Source organism: Mercenaria mercenaria, chromosome 17, assembly GCF_021730395.1.
Source record: "Mercenaria mercenaria strain notata chromosome 17, MADL_Memer_1, whole genome shotgun sequence".
Classification (NCBI taxonomy): domain Eukaryota; kingdom Metazoa; phylum Mollusca; class Bivalvia; order Venerida; family Veneridae; genus Mercenaria; species Mercenaria mercenaria.
Window position 1 is genome coordinate 15,384,002 of NC_069377.1, and position 24,168 is coordinate 15,408,169.

The 24,168-nt window shown below is 35.0% G+C and overlaps 1 protein-coding gene across 3 annotated transcripts in view; it reads left to right on the plus strand.

Annotated features, from left to right (window-relative positions):
• The first annotated feature begins 276 nt into the window (after positions 1–276).
• The window catches only part of LOC128550314 (E3 ubiquitin-protein ligase TRIM33-like), a 29,365-nt gene continuing 5,473 nt past the window's right edge, over positions 277–24,168 (plus strand). Inside the window, exons 1-8 of one of the 3 annotated variants that reach the window (XM_053529133.1) lie at positions 277–683; positions 5,533–6,972; positions 12,527–12,676; positions 14,013–14,118; positions 16,100–16,217; positions 17,066–17,221; positions 17,766–17,989; positions 19,122–19,184. In XM_053529133.1, the coding sequence (XP_053385108.1) occupies positions 443–683; positions 5,533–6,972; positions 12,527–12,676; positions 14,013–14,118; positions 16,100–16,217; positions 17,066–17,221; positions 17,766–17,989; positions 19,122–19,184 (2,498 nt within the window). In that variant the 5' untranslated portion in view covers positions 277–442. The remainder of the gene's footprint in view (positions 684–5,532; positions 6,973–12,526; positions 12,677–14,012; positions 14,119–16,099; positions 16,218–17,065; positions 17,222–17,765; positions 17,990–19,121; positions 19,185–24,168) is intronic. The other 2 variants (XM_053529134.1, XM_053529135.1) reach the window with 2 other exon arrangements.

Sequence of the window (24,168 nt, forward strand, 5' to 3'; positions counted from 1 at the left end):
CACACATCTATCTATGTCCCTGCTACGACGCATCTCTGTCTGACATTTATATCAGATGTGATCAATTCTCTGTCTGACATGTAGTTAGTTATTCGCCTGAAGCTAAATGCGTCATTCCCACTAGACAATTTATTGCCCTACAACACAATGTTATCAGCAAGTTTGGTTGTCGTCCAAATGATTGATAAGCCTGGCTGACAAGAAAAACCGGTTTGAGAGCGGTCGCAGCCGGTTCAATCCAGTTCTAGCCAGTTGTAAACTGGATTTATCGGAAAACTGTCAGTGGATTTTGTCAGTTTGCGACCAATCGCCAGCAAGTGTAGAACACTTTATGCGCGCTTTACTGTTACTATTTTTAGACTGCATTTCAATTGTAATGGCGAAAGGTTAACTTCCGTGTCTCGTGTTGAAGCATTTATATAAAAAAAAAAGTAAACAAAAAATGGCAGAAATACCGGACAAGGAAAGTGGTAAGGAAGTGAAACTGGATAGTACAACTTGTGCGAAGTGTCAAGAGGAATTAACAATAGAAAAGCAGGCGAAATTACTTCATTGTTTACACTCTTTCTGCCAAGCTTGTCTTGAAAATTACTCTACATCGAAGTCGAAAAATGAGCCGAAATGTGTTACAAATAGTGACAGCACAAACTCACAGAACGCAGCGAAATCTTCTGATGGAGAAGGTATGGTTTTCAAATTTTAATGACACTAGATCTATATCTAGTCGTCATTAGTGTTAAATTACGAATGCATTTAAAGCCAATTTGTTGTCATTTATAAATTCCGCGACAAATGTCCATGATATATTAGTGACTCTTATTAAACTGATTTACAGACCAGTGCCATTGATTAGGATTACATGTCCTTAATTTCCTTGCAGCCTTGCTATAGCACTTCCTTTTTTATCAAATTGCAGTTTTTATTTGATAGAAATCTAGCAGATAGGTTTACTTTTATTATAGTCATAGGTAAGATAATTTCCGATATTGAACTAATGTGCCATGAAGGAGCGGGTGTGAGACAGCATCCGCCTCTTGATAGAAATCTAGACAGGTTTTGGAGATCCACCACAACACAAGGAAACTAAATTTGTGTGACATTCTCAGTATAATTAGTAAATTACACATTTTTGTAAATTTTTAACATGTTTAATTAAATTAATGTTCCAGCACATCAGAACATTTCTTGGGTTATATATTTGGAAACGGGATGTATTATAAATAATATATAATCTAACACGACCCGATATGTTTTCCTATTAAACAAGGAATGCTGTTATTCAGCAATTCATTTTTGTGACGTCACAATTATTACTTCATAGCATTATATGGCATAGCGGCACACTGGAAAAGAAATCAACAAAAATCAGTGCCATATTTGATGGATATAGTCAAGGATGTACATAATAATCCTCGATAACATATTGAAATAATATCTCAAACAGCGGGTTGCTCATGAATAATATCATTGTTTGGGGTTTTAAAATGGATGCATATAATTATATATAATTCCTTCACATCTAAACTCCACATAATGATTTTATTCAATGACAAATCACTGTTTGGGATATATTATTTCTTAATCAAATGAGTCAGAAAGGGGTACTTTGCATCACAACAGTTGTGCATCTGGGGTTTTGTTGGAGATATCACTCAGTCAGACCAGAGTTATGGCCCTTGACCTAGTAAAAATGGACATAAAAAGGCATAAAAGTTGTGTAGCACATATCTCAAGAAGTAATGACTTAGGGTCATGAAACAACATAGGAATATTATTAAACATACGAAATTGTGCACCTGGGATTTTGTTCCAGATTTTTATCAGTCAAACCAGTTATGGCCCTTGACTGTCAAAAATATGCATACATGTGATACAAGTTTGTGTCACATTGATCTCAAAAAGTATAAATTTCACTTAGAGTCATAAAGCATTAGGGGATAATTTTTGTTTCAGCATACAAGTGAAGCACACATGGAGTTCTGTTTGGGATTTTAGTCAGCCAGATTGGAGTTATGGTCTTTCACTAAGTGAAAAATACACTTACATGTAAAGTGCTTGTGTTGCATATATCTTTAAAAAATTCACATAGAGTCCTGAAACCATGTAGGCATGTGAATTTGTACACCCGAGTTTTTTTGTTTTCACTTTGCAAGACCAAAGTTATACCTTATGGCCTTTGACCTAGTCAAAAAATAAAAGTTTGTACCGCATGTGTGTCAGAATGTACTTGACCTAGAGTCATAAAGCATAAGAGGCAGGGTTGGCAAAGTATTTGCTGGCCGGTATTTATCGATGGTATTTAGTGGTAAATAATGGCATGACAAATACCCCTAAAATCAGTCTAAGCAACAACCACTGGCATTTACTTCAAAAAGCAATCAGATATAATGGAACCTAAGTTTAGTTCTCAGAAAATCACGAGACAGTAGAACATACTTAAAATATTTATACAATACTGGACATAGTGCTTACTCGGAGTCATACAATTACATTACATAATCACATTCAGTAAATCACCACTCCAACTTCCCCTTCAGTAGCAAAACACTTGTAAGTTTTGCTGCCTTGCCTACACCAAGAACTTTGAAAATATCCTGCTTGATATTTATATTATTTGCTTTTTTATGATGAACAGTTGTCAATCACTCATTGACATAATGGAAAGGTTTCTTGTCCTACCTTTTACCAAAAAAAAAAAAAAAAAAAAAACGAAACTGTTTATTTGGGAATTTAAGTGGACTTACAGTAGTATGTAAAAACTTGAACATGTTTAAACTTCAACTGATCACTGTTTTCTGTAGACATAATTGCAGAGCTACTTTGCATATTTTAGTGTTTGCACAATAGTGAAATTGTGGTCTTAGGCAATTTCATACATTTAGACCACGATAATCCGTAAATAGCCAATCGCAAAGCAGACTTGTATCCGTCTATATTTCATATACAACAGTAGAGTTGTATATATATTGGGGAAACTTGGGCAAAAAACGCGTGAATTTCGTGTCAATTTACCATCTAACAATACAGGCTAACGCCGGAGTTAAATGACCTTGCAATATTCTCACCAATTATCAATGGGATAAAAAATAAGATTGACTTGGAGGTAAATTCAGTTGACAACGTTTAAATACTAATATCGTAAAATGACCCCATGTTATTGGATATCAATAAAAGGGTTCACTTGACTGAAAATACAAGACTGGAATAACTATACATATAAAAATCAAATTGAATTACAAAAAACTCCACATTTGTAGTGTAGAACCAACTGGGTAAATACGTAATTTACACATTCACTGAAACGTTTCCAACAGTTGTAACTTTTTATGTTCACTTATTATAAAATAGACATGTCAGCACGATCCTTACATTTGCAACAACTGGATCCAGTTGTTCGAAACTTTAACAGTCGACTGAGCTAACGGTCGATTAACTTTATTAGTATATTTCGACAGTTTAGAAAACTTAGAAAAACAAATATACTTGTTAAGTATTATAAACACTAAATCATCTTTACAGTCAAATTAAAACATCATACTAGTGTTTCCCACCCACCAAGACTAGTATCTTGAATAGAAATTTAACAGGCAGTTAGTTTAACAGCTTACTGCAGGGGTCGTGGGTTCAAGCACCATTGGGGTCACGACCATGACCTCATATGGACGAGTAGTGGTTTTCCCAGGAAACGGATTCGAGTGTGGTTACAATTAGCTTGAAGCTTTCATCACAATCGAGCTAAAACAAATTAGTATAAACTAAACTAAACTAACAGCCCGTTAAAGTTTCTAACAACTGGGCCCTGTTAGAAAGTCGAACAACTACATCATTCTTACAAGAAAGGCACGATATAGTTAAAAGTGTTCGTAGTCCTAAAAGCATCTACGCACTAACTATATCCTGATAAACAAAATAAATAAATAAATAAACACCGACACTGGTTCCTGTTTTTATAAGAACAAAAATGAATATAACCATAATTATTTTGTCACTTTATACCGATTGTTGAAAAGTGATTTCTAATAGTCTGATAATTTGTATGTGATTATGTATATTACCAGTAAGCACTAGTCCATACTTAAAATACCAGATTACTTCAAACAGTATTTTTTTTATCCAACATGTTTATCTCCGATTTGCTGTCAGCCTTTTTTGTAGTTTCGGAACCTGGCTATCTTCTTGGATCAACGTATCTGTCATCGTGTTTCGCCAACATGCAAACTCCTCACAAAAACTAATCGTTCAGTAGTTCAATTTTGAGTATTTTTGAGAAATCCATATTTAACTGTTTAGCGATTGCAAATGACTCAAAGTGTTAATGAACGTCAAATTTTAGTAAATCCGGTATTCGAGTAAAACTGAATTTATACAAAGTAACCTGCATTCTTTCACATGCCCAACTGACAAAAAGCGCTAACGGTACAAAGATAATATCACTCTTATAAAAACACGTTAATCCTAATTTCTATAGAACGCGTGGGACAGTTTTCAATAATTGCAGTTTTTATGTCACGTGGTCTAAGTCGTTGATAGACAACTCGGCACTCGTTGTCTATCCTATACGTATAGATAATCAAGTGTCACTTATTAATTACACAATAACCAAACAATTAAATACACAGTCATGTTGATATCACCTACTGCTTGACACAACTAGATATGAACTCTATTTCAAGTTACATTATAGTGCCTCTAAGGAAGGTTACTGGTTATGCTGCAATATAGTAACATTAGTTAGAAATGATTGAAAACAGTATAATTAATAAGTGTGAACAGTAGTAACATATATAAAAGCTAAATACTTCCCCGTTTTGTCTTAAAACGTCGAAAAATTCCCCTTCATGAGGGTATGGGTACCTGTCCCCAAAAGTTGTCTAGTGCCCTGAATGATATCTAATATTGATGAGGGGTAAGGGAATAGCTTAAAGGCCCTCTGTAATCTGAATATGTCAGTAAATACCAGTTAATGCCCCCGATGTGTCAAATACTCTTAAATGCCGGCATTTCGACAACCCTGATTAGAGGATTGTTTTATAGCCCATAAAGTTTGGCACTGTTGATGTCAAAATGAAATGAAAATAATATACATGTATCTCAAACAGTTTTTTTTGTCTTTCACATGCATATTTTTATATTAAGTGGTTTTAGCAGTTTTTGGGCTTGAAATTTGGCCCCGATTCCACTCTCAAAAAGTATGTTTTTCCCCATTTCTAAAAAAGTTTCCCCTAATATTTTATTACATATACCAACCAAAACTCTTTGTACATTTACATAATAATGTAAACTCAATGCCACAGTACCATAACAACATGAGACATTGTGCTTTTAAATCATTTTATTTGCTTTTAAATCATTTTATTTTTGAGTGTAACATAATTATATGAAAAGTATTGATTTTGTTACAGCGCAATTGCCCCCCTATTTAAGTCATTACGACACAGTTTTCTCCTCCTGATGGGCCCCGCCATCATTCCCCTATAACTTAATGGTATCACTTGATCTGTGTCCTCAATTTAATTTAATTTTTTTTTTCAGTAACATCAACTGATGATAGCAAAACAAGGTGCCCTGTTTGCAATTTAGAATATACAGAGAGCAATGTGCTGCCTAATCCATTTGTACATACGTCAAAGAAGACTGAAGCTCGTGCTGAAGATGGCTCTCCATCAGACGGAGAGAAATATCCAATATGTACGTCATGCGAAGATAATCAAAAAGCCACATCATTTTGTATGGAATGTCAAGAGTGGCTGTGTGACCCTTGTGTTGTTGCACACAAACGTGTTAAACTTACGAAGGATCACAGCGTTTCAAACAAAGTCAAACCCGATGAGGTAAAGGAAGGCGTAGTTGGTGAAAACAAGCAGAGACATGTTTACTGTCAGACTCATAAAACTGAAATGCTTAAGCTCTTCTGTTTAACATGTGAAACATTGACCTGCCGTGACTGTCAGCTGAACGAACACAAAGATCACAAGTACCAGTTTATTGAAGAGACAATGGAACAGCAGAAGAAATTGCTTCTGGACGGCGTTGCCGAACTGAAATCTCGATTGAAAACTAATCAAGAAATGGCAGAAAAGATCACTCAAAAGGAGAAAGACATTAAAGACCAGCAAGTTGAAGTGTTCAAAGAAGTTAGAAAAGTTGCTGATTTAATAACCAATGAATTGATCAGCTGGTGCAAGCAGCTCCTGAATTTTCTTCAAGGCGTCTGCCATGGGAGAATAAAAGATCTGACATTTAAGAAAAAAGAGGTAGATACATTTGCTAAACGGGCACAGCATACAATAGAATTTGTGGAAGCTGCTCTTCAGTCTGGTGATGATTTATCAGTTCTGCATACAAAAAGCTTTATGGCAAAAAATATAAAGAATTTAAAAGAGCAGACCATCAACTTTCAGAACACGCTGCTAGATTTAAATATCAAGTATGAAAACGATGCCAAGTTCTTGACAAAGAATGTGAGCAAAATGGGCTTTATCAATGTAAATGGTAAGTCATACCCACAACAAGCTGCTGCAGAACCACAGAAGCAGAATCCACTGACTAATTTAACCAAAGAAAACTTCTCTCAGCAAATAGCAGAATTAATGAATCAACAGCCACTGGCAACTAGAGAACAGTATAAGAATTTGCCAGTAGACAGGAAAAAACAATTCTTGGCACAGTTAATGGAAAGCCGAGGACGTCAGACTCAGAGACAGGCTGTAGCTCAACAGTTAAATGTTCAACAACAGCAGCTGCAGCAGCAGCAACAGTTACAAAACCAAAATCGTTTCGGACAGTTTAACACTGACAGTGGTGCAGTGCAGGATTTGTATAAAGTTAGACAGGGGCAACCCATGAGAGCTCAAGGGCAGTATTTTCCCCAGAACACATTTCAACAAAATATGCCGTTTACAAGACATCCACTACAACAGCAGCCTTTCAGGCCAGGACCAAGCCTTTCAGCCAACCTACAGCAGTGGCGTGGTGAGTTTTTATATATATTGTCTTTGTTGTTTTTTGTTTCATACTGGTTTGTTTATTGGCACTCATTAACTGTTTTGTTTTTTGCATGTTAATTTTACTTACATGTTGAACATTATCTTGCTTTAGTCTTCTGCTGTAAAATCAGATATTTTCGCATGGCTAGATCATGTAAATGTTTGCTTTTTTTTTTTTTTTGTAAAATTCTAGTTTTTATGTTTAAAAGGTAGATCTTATAAAGAGGCCCGGTTGATAGTGAGTGCCTGATTGAAATACATCGAAAAATGAGAAAAATTTGTGTACTATAATTTTATTATGTGCATTCAAAATTGCCTTGCTACATTAAGTACTCACAAAAAGATGTTTCTTAAATTATGATCTTATGCTATCAGCTCAGTGATGAAATTCAAAGAAATAAATGTATAACAAACATATATCATTCACATTGGATTATTTTTCCAAAAAAACATGGTGTACTTTTTTAGCCATATATGGCAGACATACAGGACTCTTTGTATCTATAAAAGCACATTTGTAATATGAGCCGTGCCTTGGGAAAACCAACATAGTGGGTGTGCGACCAGCATGGATCCAGACCAGCCTGCGCATCCGCGCAGTCTGGTCAGAATCCATGCTGTTCGCTAACAGTTTCTCCAGTTCCAGTAGGCTTTAAAAGCGAACAGCATGGATCCTGACCAGACTGCGCGGATGCGCAGGCTGGTCTGGATCCATGCTGGTCGCAAACCCACTATGTTGGTTTTCCCATGGCACGGCTCATATGTATTTTAGATTTTACAAATTCAGTAAAAACAGATCCCTCATGAAAATGTCTGATTTTGAAAAGCAGTAAAACACCACTTGCTTGAGTAAAGCAGGACCCACTTGAGCAGTTTATATGGTCCCCACACTATTATTTATGTTTTCTATGTCTTGGATCACTCAAAAGCCTTACATTTCTTGAACTTGTAAGTGATTGGTGTGTGACTGTACTCTGTAGCTTCTATTTCATGGCAGTTTTGTTGCATAATTAAACCCAGTATCTAATAAAAAGGGAAAGATTCAAGAGACAAATTTCAGAGAGATCAATATTTTATTGCAGTTTAATTGATAGTTTAATGAAAAATTTAAGAGTCCACATAATTGCCCAGTCACTTTGAAAAACTAAGTTGCAGCTTGGCACAATATATTTAAGACACTTTTGTTAGTTTGACATATTTGATGCAGTTTTACAGTTGTCAGAATGAATTCCCTTTTTGTCCAAAAAAATCGTTCAGTTCATAAGTTTATTTGGCAGAAGCATAATTATACAATGTTTATTGCAATATGTCAAACACTTAATTGAAAATGTCGACAAACTGACACAAATCAGTGTTTCAAAAATTGTGGTGCAATGATGAACAACAACTGGTCTTAAATTACTTTTGACATTAAAGGTGGTCAATCATATTTAAACAACATTTTATGACATTTTTTACTGTTTGTATATTCTGGTAGAGTTTTATTTAAGGATCAAAAGACCCATTACATAGAGATAGATTCCTGTTGGAAATGTATATTTTATTAATTTTTATAAAATTTTGTAATTACTCCCCTTTAATATGAAAGTATTTAAAAAGCTGGATATTTCTTCTTATTTCGATACAATTTCTAGTTTTACATTTGCATTTGATAGACACATTAAGTATTTAACAATCCTAACCAAAAGGCAAGCTTTAAAGCTGTGTGTATGTTCTGAATTCATTTATTTCCAATCTATCTCGGTTGCGCAACCAAGATAGACAAAGGGAGATAATAATATTTTTTCAAACTTGCGTTTCTAATGAATAACAACTAAATACATAATTGTTAATGCAAATATTTTACAAATATATTACAATATGTCTACTATTTATACCTTTCCTTAGGCAAAGTATGTTTATCAAATTTATACTTATGATAAATTAACTCCATCTTGGTTGGGCAACCAGGATAGGAAAATTAAATTTTAAAAATACCTCCAGTGAAAATCTAACTTGTATTAAGGGTTAAGAGAACATAATTGAGTGTAAATGATCAGACATTAAAGTTTCAAACAAATCCGTTACATGGCCAAAATCTGATTATCCACCTTTAATGAAATGTACCCTGTCCATGGAAAATAATGTATTAATACACAATTATTATGTTAACTGACATTAGAGATTAATATACAATACATACATGTATGTGATCATTCAGAATTATATTTATTATTGTCTGTGAATGTCCACATCGCCTGAATTGGTTGTGGCATGGAACATTGTAATCACAAAAGAACATAAATGTTAGCAACACAAACTATCATTTGAAATTTTTGCATGTATCTGTTTTTTCTGCCCCTGGCATCTACTGATGCGGGAGGCATATATAATGATTGTCCTGTCTGTTCGTATGTTCGTCTGTACATATGAGGTTAACCAAATGGGACTGTTTCGTCTAGCATCAATACCCCTTACTAGAATGACTTCAGATACTAATGCAGATGTAACCTGTGCCCATTCCTCATCTTCAGACATCACCTAACCTCAGTTTGACCTTGAACTTGACCTCGTTTTGGACTTAGGTTGCTTTGTATAGACAAGGATGCCACCAGGGGCATCAAGCGTTTATTGAATGCAGCTTCTTGTTTTTTCCATTTTTACTGTCATTCTGTTGTTACTCGTCTTGGTATGCAGTTGAATATATTGGAGTCAAGCACATATAAAATGTAACTGCGTTCATCTGGCTGTAATTCCTTCTTTAGCTGCCTAATTGTCATTAGTTAGACTGAGACAATCAGGGTAGACAACTATGGACTGATTTTATGTCAAATTACCTCCGTTTGTTTCAAACTAAAATGGGTAATGAAGATACTGTTTTGAAATGTCATTTATGCCATCAGATGGACTCGGACAATCAGGGTAGATAAATTTTGACTGAATTTATGACAAATTACCTCCCTTTATTTTATGTAAATGAATATTTATTAGAACTCAGTAGCATCTAATGAGATTAGTTTTAAATTTTATTTAAGTCTTCCAGGGTAAGGAATAGTCATGCTCATGCTAGTACAAATATGCAGTATTTGAGCCTCAAACTTGGTATGGCAATTGGCTATGACTAGTATGTGACCCATAGGTCAAAAGGGACTGTTACAAGAAAATATTTATCCTGATTCTATTTAAAGTGTATGCCTATGTGATCTGTGCCAAAACTTGATCTTATCATTAAGAGCAATGGTACTCAGATGAGCGATATAGGGCCATCATGGCCCTCCTGTTATTGTATTACTGTGTGCTCTTAAATTTTCTTTCCTGTATTATTCTAGACTTCCATTTTATTTTCTATACATTTTAAATTTAAGTAAAATGCAAAAAAAAAAAGATAAAAGTTCATATTCATGACAGTCATATAGTGTTAGTGAATACATTTATAAAACTTTTTAAAAAGAAAATTTCAATTCATACTGAACTTCAAAGAATGGTAACCAATCAGCATCTGGAGAATGCTCAAGTCTTTCACTGGCAAACTTTATATGATGATTTTCTGAGTTTGGTCAATAACAGTTACACATATTTGTTGGTGTCAAGGTCAGAATGGTGAGTCTTTTTCCTGAGCATATTTAAACTGATTTACAATCTGACTAAAGTACATCTCCTATTACCTACGCATAGGATCTGAGAACGACCTATTCATAGCCTCGTTCTGACGACCCTTTCGCTAGCCAATCAGAGCTTAACTTACAAAATTTAGCAAATTACCTGTAGCCTTGTCTTTTGATATTTACAATTCTTATGTTGGAATATGTCAAATAGCCGGTTAGCTCAGTCGGTAGGCCACTTGCTTAGTAATCGAGGGGTCCCGAGTTCGAGCCCTGGAATAACTGCACATTTTTCTTACTCTTTGACATTCTAACAAGTCGTCTCATTGGTTAAAATAAAAATAGCAATGCTGGAAATCCAAAATATACAGAAGACGTATGTGAATGGGTCGTTCTCAGATCTTCGTTTAGAAGATCAAGTACTTAAGTCAGATTGAACTGATTTATACTTGAAAAAATACAGCTGCAAACTTCATATTACAGAATAAGATGATACCATCTGGTCATTGGATTACTTCTGCTGTTGGCCATATGGTCAAAGGTCACAATCATGCCTGTATTTTAGACTACATAACTAATTATCTCTGACAGGCCACAATCCGGTGTATGTTATGTGCTAAAAAAAAAAAACAGCCCTGGTATTATTTAGTTCTGATTTTATTGGGAACCTGCCCACTTAGCTTAGTAGGTAGAGCGTTGGTCGATCCCCAGGCAGGGATTATGTTCAGACATTGTGTCTGAAACCTGTCAAACTCTGATTCATGTTGGGAAGTTCAGTTGGCAGTAGGTTTGTACTGGTACAGAATTCAGGAACACTGGTTATGTGAACTGCCCACCGTTACATGACTGAAATAAAATATTGTTGACAACGATTTTTTTCCTTCTTTTATATAGTACCCCTAAAAGGACCTTTTCCCAATTGAAAAATGCAATCTTTTTTCCCAATTATCACCCAAAAATTCCACAAATGACCAAATTAAGTTTGCATTTGATGATTGCAGAAGGAAAACTTAGTTACATTGACATTGACCATGATTTAACCATTTAAACAGTTTGTTTACATGGAATTAAAGGAAGAAGCATTCTAAATGATGTTATTAATTAACTATAAAAATTCCCAATCTGAGTAAAAACCCCGCTATTTTTCCCAATTTATCCAGTACCGGACATTTTCCCAAAAGGGAAAAAAATCACTGGAACTTGAAAAAACGGCGTTGAACCAATAAAAAAGTAATTTAATTGGTGTCAATATATCTTTGACTTATTCATATTGAAAAAAGCAACACTGACTGTATAATCTGATGGACATGACTGTATAATCTGATGGACATTACAGTATTACCTTTACAGAGTATTGTAATCTTTCTTCTCTTTATTGAGACTTGTTATCTCAGAGTTGACTGATAAGAAGCCAGTAGGAAACCAATATCAATTTCCCTTCAAACTTTATCTCTACTCGGAGATAATGTGCCCTGGGAACTGCTTGATTTGGCTTGTTCAACCATGTTCAGTTTGTTATGAAAGTGAGCTATTTCCATCTATTAGTCTCTGGCGACTGTCCATTACATCTTTTAAAAACTTTTAGTAGAAGCTGATGACACTTGCCATATATGTTTCATACCATCCCCTCCCAAGAGGGGACGGCTTACCTCAGCAGTTTTCTGGAGAAAAATTGAAAGTCTCATCTGAATGACAGAAATGTCTTTCAAAAATGTTTTGATTGTTACCTATAGGGTTGGAGCTCTTTTTCTTTATGACAGAGCTAGTTTTCAGTGTTTGATTCCTGTTTGAGCTGGGAAACTTGGTGAGCAATTTGAGTTAATTTCAGGGCGTACATTTCATTTGTTACCTAAATTTTGAAAAACTGGCCCGTTTGCATGGCAGAAAAAAGCTCCCATTTAGCTGCTACTGTTTTTACTGCTAAGTTAGATTTGGTAATGTGTCTTTGTTTCTATTCAGGAACAAGACCTGCACAGCCAGGTTACTCTAGTGCTGACCTCGGTTTTGGTGTATCTTCTACGCAAAATTGGCAGGAAGCTTCATACAATTCTCTCCAAAATCTGATGTCTTTTAGCAATGGAAACATTCCTCCTTCGTCTCTACCTCAAGGTTGGTCCAGCATTCCGTGTCATGTTGTACATGTATATATATGTCATAACCCGGCTTAGTTCCCTAGCCTGTAGCTTAGAAATTGAGAGGAAAATTACAACAGTTATAGTAAGACACAAGTCATGCTGTACATTTAAACCATTTTACTCAATTAAATAAAGTGAATGATCAGTACTTAATTTTGTGGAAATAGTTTTTACAGACCATCTATAAAAGATAATAAAAAGTTAAGTGACTTGGTTGGTGGTGTTAATAGGGGAAGAAAGTCGAAATTTATTTACCATTTACCCCCCATAAACATCTAAGAGGTCATTGCATTTTACAAAAGTGGGTGTTTATGTAGGAGCCCAGTTTCAAAAAAAAATAAAGTTGCATGAAATTGTTTTTGTCCATTGTTTGACCTTTATCTTAACAAGATGTTTAGTAACATAAATGACAATTAGCAACATGTGTTTTCTCTGATAAAATGATAACCAGGATTTGACATTTTGCTGGAAAAAATCACAGTAACTTTGCAAGATCTCTCAATCACTTTGCATGCTTTATGTACCGTCTGGCTGTCTGCATCCCTCCAAAAATAATGCGAATTTATCCTGTACCAGCATGTTCTCAAGCTACATAACATAGCCTGTTGTAAGGTAAAACTAGATTGGCAAGCTGTAAAACATGATCTTGGCAAGATGTTGACAAAATAATTACCAGGTCAGAATGTGTCACATGTACTAATGGTTAATGTGTCACACCTTGATTTATGGTCAAGTTTCAGTTTCACCTGAGGATACCTTAGCTTGAGGAAATTGTGTTTGAGATCATGAAAGCTTTTACTTAAAAAAAAGCACATAATCTGTTTCAGCTTTCAGTCTTATCTATAATCACTTCCTCCAGTGACATTATAGACTTTCTCTCATAAATGCCCATAGCTAATCATCCTCAAGAAAAGATGATCATACATGTATTATATCTTATCAATTTAATCCTTTGTTGACTTTAGGTAGAGAATCATTTGCAGTAAGTTCTTACACAGACTTTGATTTGAAGTGATATCACATTATAAATATATCTTTTCTTAAACTTCTTAGCTCTTTGTATTTTAATCTGATGTTGACAGTGATATCTTGTAAAACAAACTTTTAAGTAATTTGAATGATAAAATTTCACCTTCATCCTTCTTTTCCATTGTTATTTTCAGTTTTAAGTAATTTGGGTGGAATTAGTAATACAACCAGATTCTTGTAAATATCAAAAAAGTAAACCTGTTAAAAATTGTAAAAAATTGCAGTTAGATCTAGAACTTTGTTTGTATAAATGTAATTATTTATTTGTTATTTTTTTGCAGGAAATGGGGGTCCTACAAGTTCAACAGTGTCCTCAAGCCTACCTAGACCTCCTAGTGGCAATCCTAACCTCATTCCAGGCAACAAACTACCACCTGGAAGAATTGAGTAATTATTTCTTATCTTTGTGTTTTAATTTTAAATATTACTGAACTGATTTCTTCTTATTGTAAAATTTTAATCAAAGTGCCACTTTTAGCATTACCAAATTTGGATGTTTTAAGGTGCAATTTTCCCAGTTGTATAGACCCTGGCCCCTTTTCCCAAATAAGTGGAAAAAACTCCTTTAGAAGACAATAGTTATGCCCTTTATGTTTTGAATGGCTTAGGAAAGGTTGGTGGTCCTACCCAGGTGCCCTCTTTTGAAATGATTCCCTCGGCCATGCAAAGCTTGAAAATTACCATATGTATGACCTGTAATCGTGTCAGTATTACATTAAACTATGGTGGCTGATTTCTGCCATTTCGTGTGTGTGTCGTCGAGGCGAAATATCGAAGTAACGAAAGGTCGAAATAATGCATATTTGTTCATGTCGGCGGGTCGAAATAACGAAACTTCAGAGGCGAACAAACAAACTTTTGTATTAATCACTTTTCGTGTCGGTGGGTATCAAAACTTCGTGTTGTCGCCCTTCTTTTGTCGTGTCTTCGTGTATTCGCCTCGAAAGTCAAAAGGCGAACACACGACAAATAAGTAGTTTTCGACCTTTCGTTACTTCAACCCGCCAACACGAACACACGACAAATGTGCAGTTTCGTCCTTTTGTGTATTCGCCTTCCGATAGGCATGCGCATAACAATTACACATATGCTGCTGAAATTAATATGCTATCTAAATAATGTGTTTTACCATTTATAAAATAATATTTGTCCTAAAACGAAATATAATGATTTATATTCCATAAAAGATGTCATTGTGTCGATATTTTATCACTAGTATTAAATTTGTACATTTATTAAGCTTCTGCACATGTCAGTACTACGGGGCATAATATTACGCCGACCTGAACTTTGAATGCTATCTAGATAGTGTTTTACCATTTATACAACAAATCTTCTCAATTTATGATAGAAAATGCTTCATATGCAATAAAACATGTCACTCTTCAAGTATTTCAGTTCTGGTATTAAATTCATATATACATTACGCCCCATTTTGCGCCATTATTATAGTGTATTAAGGCAGACCCTACATGAAATATTTGTCGTGTGTTCGTGTCGGCGGGTCGAAGTAACGAAAGGTCGAAAATAGCTCAATTTTCGTGTGTTCGCCTTTCGCCTTCCGAGGCGAATACACGAAGTAACGAAACATTGAAGGCGAAATAACGAAGTTTTAATACCCGCCAATATGAAAAGTGATTAATACAAAAGTTTGTGTGTGTTCGCCTCTGAAATTTCATTATTTCTCCTTCAGTGTTTCGTTACTTGGTATATTCGCCTCGAAAGTCATAAGGCAAACGCACGACAAATAAGCATTATTCCGACCTTTCGTGTTTTCGTTACTTCTACATTTTGCCTCGCTGACACGAAATGGCAGAAATCAGCCACCATATTAAACCCAATCTGACTAAAGTACATCTCCTATTACGCTACGCATAGGATCTGACAACGAGCTATTGACGGCCTCATTCTGACAACCCTTCCGCTAGCCAATCAAAAGCTACCTTACAGCATTCTGTAAGCTTTATAAAGCCTTGAGTTTCGATATCAACAAGTTTTATGTCGAAAGATTTCAGATAGCCGGTTAGCTCAGTCGGTAGGGCACTTGCGCTGTAAACAAGAGGTCCCAGGTTCGAGCCCTGGATTAATTAAAACTTTTTCTTACTCTTTGACATTCGAACAAGTTGTCTGATTGGTTCAAACAAAAATAGATTTGCGAAAATAAAAATAGCAATATTGGAAATCCAAAATATACAGAAGACGAATGTGAATGTGTCGTTTTCAGATCTTCGTTTAGAAGATCAAGTACTTCAGTCAGATTGTATTAAACCCAACAAAGTCATGCAGTTGTACACAGATGACTGACAGAACAAAACTTTTAAAACAGTTTGGGTCAGATTATAACTGTCTTTATCAAATGTATTTTCAGCATAGATCCCTTAAATCTTCGTGGGGGCAGTGTAGAAACAGTGAGGGTTAAACAGGAACCAAGGGATAAAGATTTCAGTTCCTCTTGCCAGTTCAGTAACAGACCACCAACACAAACGGTATGACATTTTGTTTCAGTTTTCAATTAAACAGATCTTGTTCATATGTGGGCACTGTGACTGAGTAGTTATGGTCCCTCGCTCCTATCTGTTTCGTGTTAAAAACCTTACCTGAGGTATAGAATTCTTTCATGGGAGGAAGCCATCAAACTGGTTTATAGAAGGTTAGTTGCTCAGCTCAGGCGCCCACCAGTGCTTGAAATAACGCCTGGAAGGTTACCTGGGGTCTTCCTCCACTATCAGTTGGCTGAAAGACATCATATGACCTGTAATTGTGTTAATGTTTAACCTAACAGGTACAGGAAGAATAGCAACATTGTAGATGTACAGATATATAGATGATGGCCATTTCCTAGTATAAAGATGAATGTTAGTGAAACAGGTGCATAGTTTTCTGTTTTAAGTCAAGAAATTTATCTCTGCTTTTTGGAAGAGTTATGTCAAGACTCTTAAACATTATTGTTGGATAAAGTTCTTTAAGGCCTCCTACTCCAACATTACTGGCTTCCTGATATTGATCACTACAAGGAATATTTGCCCTTCGAAAGGGAGAAAGGGATTGTGTTGAATGAAGAGGTGTAATTGTTTGAACAGCCTTTGAAATCTCAAAAGTATGTAAATAGATTGTACCTTTAGCTCCTCTCTTAATTGTCCGAACACTGCTTTGTCTGGTCTCTTAACATTATGTGTCTTTGTACAGTGGCCAGGTATTGCATATCTGACCATCCTTTCATCCAGTTTTAAATGCTTTTGTAAAACAAAACACTTCTTTTATTATTATATATATTGATATCTTTTATTATTGTATTGATATAGAATATGAATAAAATTTGTATAACTTTTTTCAGACACCCAAACCAACAGATAACAACCCAAGATTGCAGTCTCCATCAACCAGTACTAACCTCCATTCCCCGGGCCATACACCAAGTCCGAGTCATTCCGACGGAGGTCCAGGGGCTGCTCATGGTTCCTCAGTATCTCCAGCCATGCCTGATATTAATGTAAGCACAGAAAAGTTTTATTCGCTGGTATTATGGACAATGGTGAACGCAAACGATATAAATTAGCATTTATATGCTTTCATTTACCTTCCTATGGAGCATGTATGTTTATTTAAGCATATATTTTTTGTTGAAAATTAAATGTCTAGGAATTTTATAGCAGATAATTTGTCATGAACTGTACTGTAAAAGCAGAAATTTTCACAAGGGATTAAGTTTCACTATATTCATGAGTTCCTACATCTTGCAAAAATTAATCCCCACGTTAATATTCACCATTAGTATAATTCGAATTCAAGTATGATACTATTTTTCACGAATATTTAACCTCGCGAACATACTCAAAATATCAAATGCACAAAATTTTGACCCAGTGAAAATATGCGCTTTTACAGTAGTACAGAAATATTCTGATCAAGTCTTACTTTTTTCCCCACTTTCGTCTTAGATTTCAGGGTTGTAGGGTTGTATCTTTTATGATTAAATATCAACAGGTAATGGATTCAGACATAGAATTGTATCTTTTATTATCAAATTTCAACAGGTAATGGATTCAGACAGGAATGAACTCCTGCAGGGACTGGTCAATCCCAGCGGCCAGAGGTTGAGTGCGTATCACCTTCAACCAAAGCACGACCCATCAGATCCTTCAGAGGATTACTGTGCTGTGTGTCACAATGGTGGGGACCTACTTTGCTGTGACAAATGCCCAAAAGTATTCCATTTACAATGCCATGTGCCAGCTATCAGCACCAATTTTTCCTCAAAGTAAGAATTTTTTATGAGTTTCTTTTTTCTTAAATGGATAAAAAAGTAATTAGAGATTCATTTTGTCCTCCGGTTTGCCTCCTACTAAGCATGTAGAAGTGGATCTTGTTTCATGTCGTGTTAAATTTTGTGAGATATAGGTTTCAGACTCGTAAATTTTGTTTGAAGGTATGGTAATAATGTATATAGTTGATGAAGACACATTGCTATAGAAAATGAGCAGTTTGTGTTTACACAGTGTATGTACACTTGTCTGATTATGGTGAAAGTTGGAGATTATGAAAAAAGTCTCTGTAGACTGATCTTTTGTATGTAACATATTTCACATGATGAACATTTTCTATTAAGATATGCCTCAAACTGAACGATTTCGATGAAAATATACCACGAAAAGTAGTAAAATATGGGGTAATTTGACTACAACTCATTTTGACAGTGTGGCTCTGCAGAAAAAGAAGAAATTCTTTCAGGCTTGAGATTAACAGTTAAACTCTGGGCCATAGAGAACTTTTCAGGATCAAGCAGATTTGGTACATTTTCCAAGAGGAATAAATGATATACACAAATGTCAAAATTTTCTCAAAATGACTCAAATTAACCAGTATTATATGAACACGATAGCTATTTATTTGACAGCAATATTATGTATTTCAGAAAGGTACTGATTATAATCGGTACTATACGATTTTCAGAAGATTTCAAATAATCAAACTGTACACAAGTCTTCATTATCATGATATAACTGATCTGAGCCCGGTTTCATAACTATGACTTTATTTTATGAAAAAAAATCCCTTAGAAAACTTTGATGAAGTTTTTGTATGGAAGCTGGTATTATGTGGTGGGGTTTTCAGGTACAAGTACTTTATATAGTTATATTTCACAGACTTGAGTATTACGGACTTGTCACAATTAAATTAGTTGCCTGTGTTTGGTTAACTTACTTTTAAGAAAAAGATGACTCAATGTTTTGATACTTTTTTGTTCAATACTGATTTGAGGTGTGTTAACCCATTTTCCATTTAGCTTTGCAAATAGTAGGATATGTAAAAATAGAAGAAGAAAAAAATGTATTTGGTCTACAAATAATTGTTTCTAAATCTAAATTTCATGCCACCATTTTCATCTTCAGAAGAGGGATCAAACAAAAGAGTTACACATTTGCGTTGTTACACCCACTAGCCGAAGCTAAATGGTAGCTATTATATATGTTTTAGTACCGTGTTTTCCTCGTAGTAGCATTGTCTCAGTATTTTGCTCAACCATTTATACCTTTCATGGGCACCTACTTTGGTTTGTTATAACTGATTGTAAAAAGTTACTATATTTCTTTTGTACCGTAAACGTACTTGTTTTGAGCGCTCCGAAAAGTAGCGCTTTGGATGTAAGGCAGAGACAAGAATTTGGTAGGTGGCTATTTTTGTCTGCCTTTTAATACAAGTATGTACATAGAAGCGGTGATGATTATATTAATAAAATAGTTCCTCTACAACATGTGTTAATTGTTAAAAAGTATAAAATCTTACATTTATGTGGAACAGACATTTCAAGAGTAGGAATTATTTTTGTAATCATAAAGCATATTTGTAAAATTTTGTCTGGTGAAACTTTCTTGTTTCACTGTGAAAACTAATGAAAGTGGTTGTATTACAATTTGAGAGATGTCTTGTTTTTCAGTAAAAAAAAACGCCCCCATATAAACCAAAGTACGTTTACTGTATATTTATCAGTGATTTCCATGCACGAATAGTAATAGCTTTTCTAGAAGATTTATTTTCGATTGAGGCTTTATCTTTTATTCATATCTTTGCTTTAAAATATAAGTTTTTAAATTAAAGCTAATGGGTGGAGAAAAAATTCCTTCATTGCTATACTTTAAAAAGACCTTCCGGAGTAAGTTTGCTTTTTAATGAAAGGCAATGGACCGAGTAGAATATAACTTTACCATTTAAAATGAATATAAATAAACCGGAAATTGAAGAGAATTCCAAATTTTTTTTAAGAAATACTGAAATGCAATCTGACTAAAGTACTTGATCTTCTAAACGAAGATCTGAGAACGACCCATTCACATTCGTCTTCTGTATATTTTGGATTTCCATTATTGCTATTTTTATGTTGTCCAATCAGACGACGATTGTCAAAGGATAAGAAAAATATGCGGTTATTCCAGGACTCGAACCCGGGACCCCTCGCTTACAAAGCAAGTGGCCTACCGACTGAGCTAGCCGGCTATCTGATACATAACGACATAAGAATTGTAAATATCAAAAGTCAATGCTACATGTAGATTTGCAAGATGTTGTAAGCTAGGCTCTGATTGGCTAGCGAAAGAGCCGTCAGAACGAGGCAATGAATAGGTCGTTTTCAGATCCTATGCGTAGCGTAATATAGGAGATGTACTTTAGTCAGATTGTACTGAAATGTTTCGAGACAACTCCTTGCACACAGTTGAATAATTTGTATGAAATTTGATAATGGACTCTATGGCTCTCAGACAGGATTTTGTTATACATTTTGTTGGAGACAGTACAGGCAGTTACTAAGTCACTGAAACAGAAGGTTTGAGAAAGCATAGCTCAGCACAGAAATTTGTGTAATGCTGATGCTAAATATACCATTGGACTGGTACCCATACAGCTTAATGGGAAATTTCTCATTATTAGACAAAATGGGAAACTTTATACCCACAAATACATGGTGTGTACCTGTAAAACCTATTAATACTTACAACTTCTCATATTGAACAATTATTTCCAGCAATAACCTTTATTTAATGACAATATATCTAACTGGAGCATTTCTATTTATTTGGTTATAATCAGTATTATACATGTTCAGTTTAGGCAATGACTAGGTGGCTTTAAGTCTTGTCAGAGTTATTCTCCTTTCTTTTTTGATGTTGTCAGTCCTTACAACTCTGTGGTATTTTGCTTACTTAGTTTGGGTGATGTTGTCAGTCCTTTTTGCAAACATTTTACAACTCGGTGTATTTTTCATACTAAGTTTGGGGAATAGAACAACGTTTTTGTATTTCTAGGGGCTTCTTTTTGTTGGTCTATGCCACTTTATCACTAAAAACTGATGTCCTGTAAAGGATTTGCCTATCAATCTATGCATGTGCATACTTCTCCAGAATAGACCAATGATTACCTCCATTGACAGTGCTTTGGCTTTTTGTATACAAAATGCATGAACAGATACTGCCAGTAAAGTCAGACTTTTAGAATGCTGCATATCTGGATCTTGCAAAACAAAGCTGCAATTCCTGTAAAAAAAACGTATTTGTTTGATCAAACAGTTTCAACAGTTAAATATGTAAAATATTGCCTGTCCTATAAAGATATATATTTGGTTAGAAGATTGACCCCCCCCCCCCCCCACTATGGTATGCAAATGATCTGGAATTTATCTTTTCTTGAAAAGTCATGGAATTTGAAAACTGCTGATTTTTTTGTGGGGAAAGTCATGGAAATTCTCAAAAACAGCTTTAAATTTTTGAATGCCTCCGTGAAAGTGTACATGTTACGAATTTTGAAGTTAACAAATTTATGCCCCAGGTAATTTTCAAGGACAAATCTTTTGACGAAACTGATTGGCACCTTTTTCTGGTAGCCAGAAGCGTTATGGTTTTTAGCTTGACTAAAGCTTTTCATAAAGTCAAATATCTCTGTTACTATCAAAGCTATTGACTTGAAACTTAAAAAAGTTATTTATTATCAAAGTCAAAAGTCTACACCAGGAGAAACAATCCCCATAACTCTGTTTAAATTTTGACAGAATTATGCCCCTTTTTAACTTAGAATGTTTTGTTAAAAGTCAAATATCTCTGTTACTGTTAAAGCTTTTGACTTGAAACTCAAAATAGTTATTTACTATCAAGTCTACACCAGGAGACACAATTCTGATAACTCTGATTGAATTTTGACAGAGTTATGTCCCTTTTTAACTTAGAATTGTTTTTTCTGGCAAAGCTCTAATTCAGAGTCAAGCACTGAGAAAAGTCAAGCACGCTCTCTTACGGACAGCTCTTGTTGGTTTTTAGCTGTTGGCAGAGGTAAACTGTCATGGGAAACTGGGCAAAGGTCATTGAATTCCTTCAGCTTAAGTCTGTGCAAACCATGTGTAAAAAAACAAAACATAATTGAAAAGGAATTTTTTGCTTTTAAATAAGAGCAGAATTTCATTGCAGATTTAAGTGCTATTTATTTATTGATTGTAGCGCTGACATTAAATCCCTCTCGAAGACATTTCAGGCAGTAATGAGTGATTTCCAGCTTTCAAATGATGGCACAATCTCAGGCTTGCTGTATTGATTTGTAGCAGCCAGTGACTGTGGCAGTAACACTGGCTGTATTTATTGTAGCAGTGACTGTGGCATTAACTCTAGTTGTATCAGATGTGTAATTCTCTTGTTTCTGCAAGCATTAAGGCATCAGCAATCTGGGTCAGTCACAACACTTGCTGTTATGGTTATTGATTATTGGAGTCTCTGTTAGTCTGGAATCACAGAGGAATTTTTGATTTCTTGGAAAAGTGATTTATATATACCGATACATTCTGTATGAAATGATTAATGTTAAACCTCTTGTACTGGTCTTTCAGTCATGAATCCAGTCAATTTTTCATTTTCATTTGGTGAAATGATTTATGTGGGCAATTGATCCTGTTGCTACAGCTACTAAGACAGTTCAGATATGAACCATTTTCAATAAAGGCAAACATGATTTGAGCCACGCCATGAGAAAACCAACATAGTGCATTTGCAACCAGCATGGATCCAGACCATGGGTCTGCGCAGTTTGGTCAGGATCCATGCTGTTCGCTAACGGTTTCTCTAATTGCAATAGGCTTTGAAAGCGAACAGCATGGATCCTGACCAGACTGCGCAAATGCACAACGTTGGTATTCTCATGGGGCAGCTAAGATCGTTTCCAATAAAGGCAAACATGATTTATCTTGTTGTTACTAAATATTCATTTAGCCTTGAATCGGATCAATTTTCATGTTTGAAATGATCAATGATAACTGTCATCCTATTACAATATATTGACAGCATATATAAGGACTAGAAATTAATCAATTTTCTTTGATGTAAAATGTCAGTCTTGTTGCAGTTTTTTGACAGTTTGACAGTTAATAGAAATAATGTTCCTTTTGTGAAAAGAAGTATCAGCTATAGGTCCTGTTGCTACAAAATGTACAATCATTTGACATCAAGGATAAAAGAATGTCATTTTCATTGTGAGAGTTGTGTCAAATCTGTTGCTAGACATCATTTTTGTGACAGATAAATATCAAAACTTGAATCAGTTAAGTTTTCATTGTAACAAAAGGTAACAGCATTACAAGATGTTTACACAATATGTTGGGAGACAAAACAGAAACCATGCAAAAGTAAACGTCAGATAAATGCTATATAGTGAAGTAAAGATCATAATACTGTTGAAACTCTCTATCTGGAACTTGCTTATCTCAAAATTCAGGCTAGGACATTATCAAGTCCTGCCCAAAAACAGGTGCACAAAATATAACTTAGTGGAATTTTGGTTATCTTCAAGTAAAATGTTTGATCCTACCAGGTTTCAAATCAACTGGTATATAGTGAAATAAAGTTCAGTGCCCTAAAGAAGTAGCAACTGAATACTTATTACAGAGATAGGGTTATCTGTTTATGTCAGTGTCTTGATAAATTGCCTATTAACCTTTGACCCAGGTTAAGATCATACTTGTTAGGCAGCTGCCTGTTTGAGCTGTTAGGTCAGTTTTTCTCCTGAATACAATATTATTCAGGTATTCTACAAAATGTCACTCACTCTTCCAAGATGCCACCCAGTGCTCAAAACAGGCTAAGATCTCTTTGGGAGAATTGTATGAAAGGTCACTCAGTCTTACCCTTCTAAGATTCCATCTGGTGCTTTAAAGTTTTATTGTGAATATCTTTTTTTGACTTGTTCATTAACCTTTAGCCTGTTGGCGGTGAATATTTCAGCCTTTGCGACCAGTGCAGACCAAGATCAGCCTGCACATCCGTGCAGTCTGATCATTGTCTGCACTGTTCGCTGTTCAGTCAGTAAATTTTTAGTAAACACCCCTTCAAATGATAAATGGTACTGCCCATATTGGAAGATGGACCATTCCATTATAGAAATTTAGCATGGTAAGGGTTAATATAATAT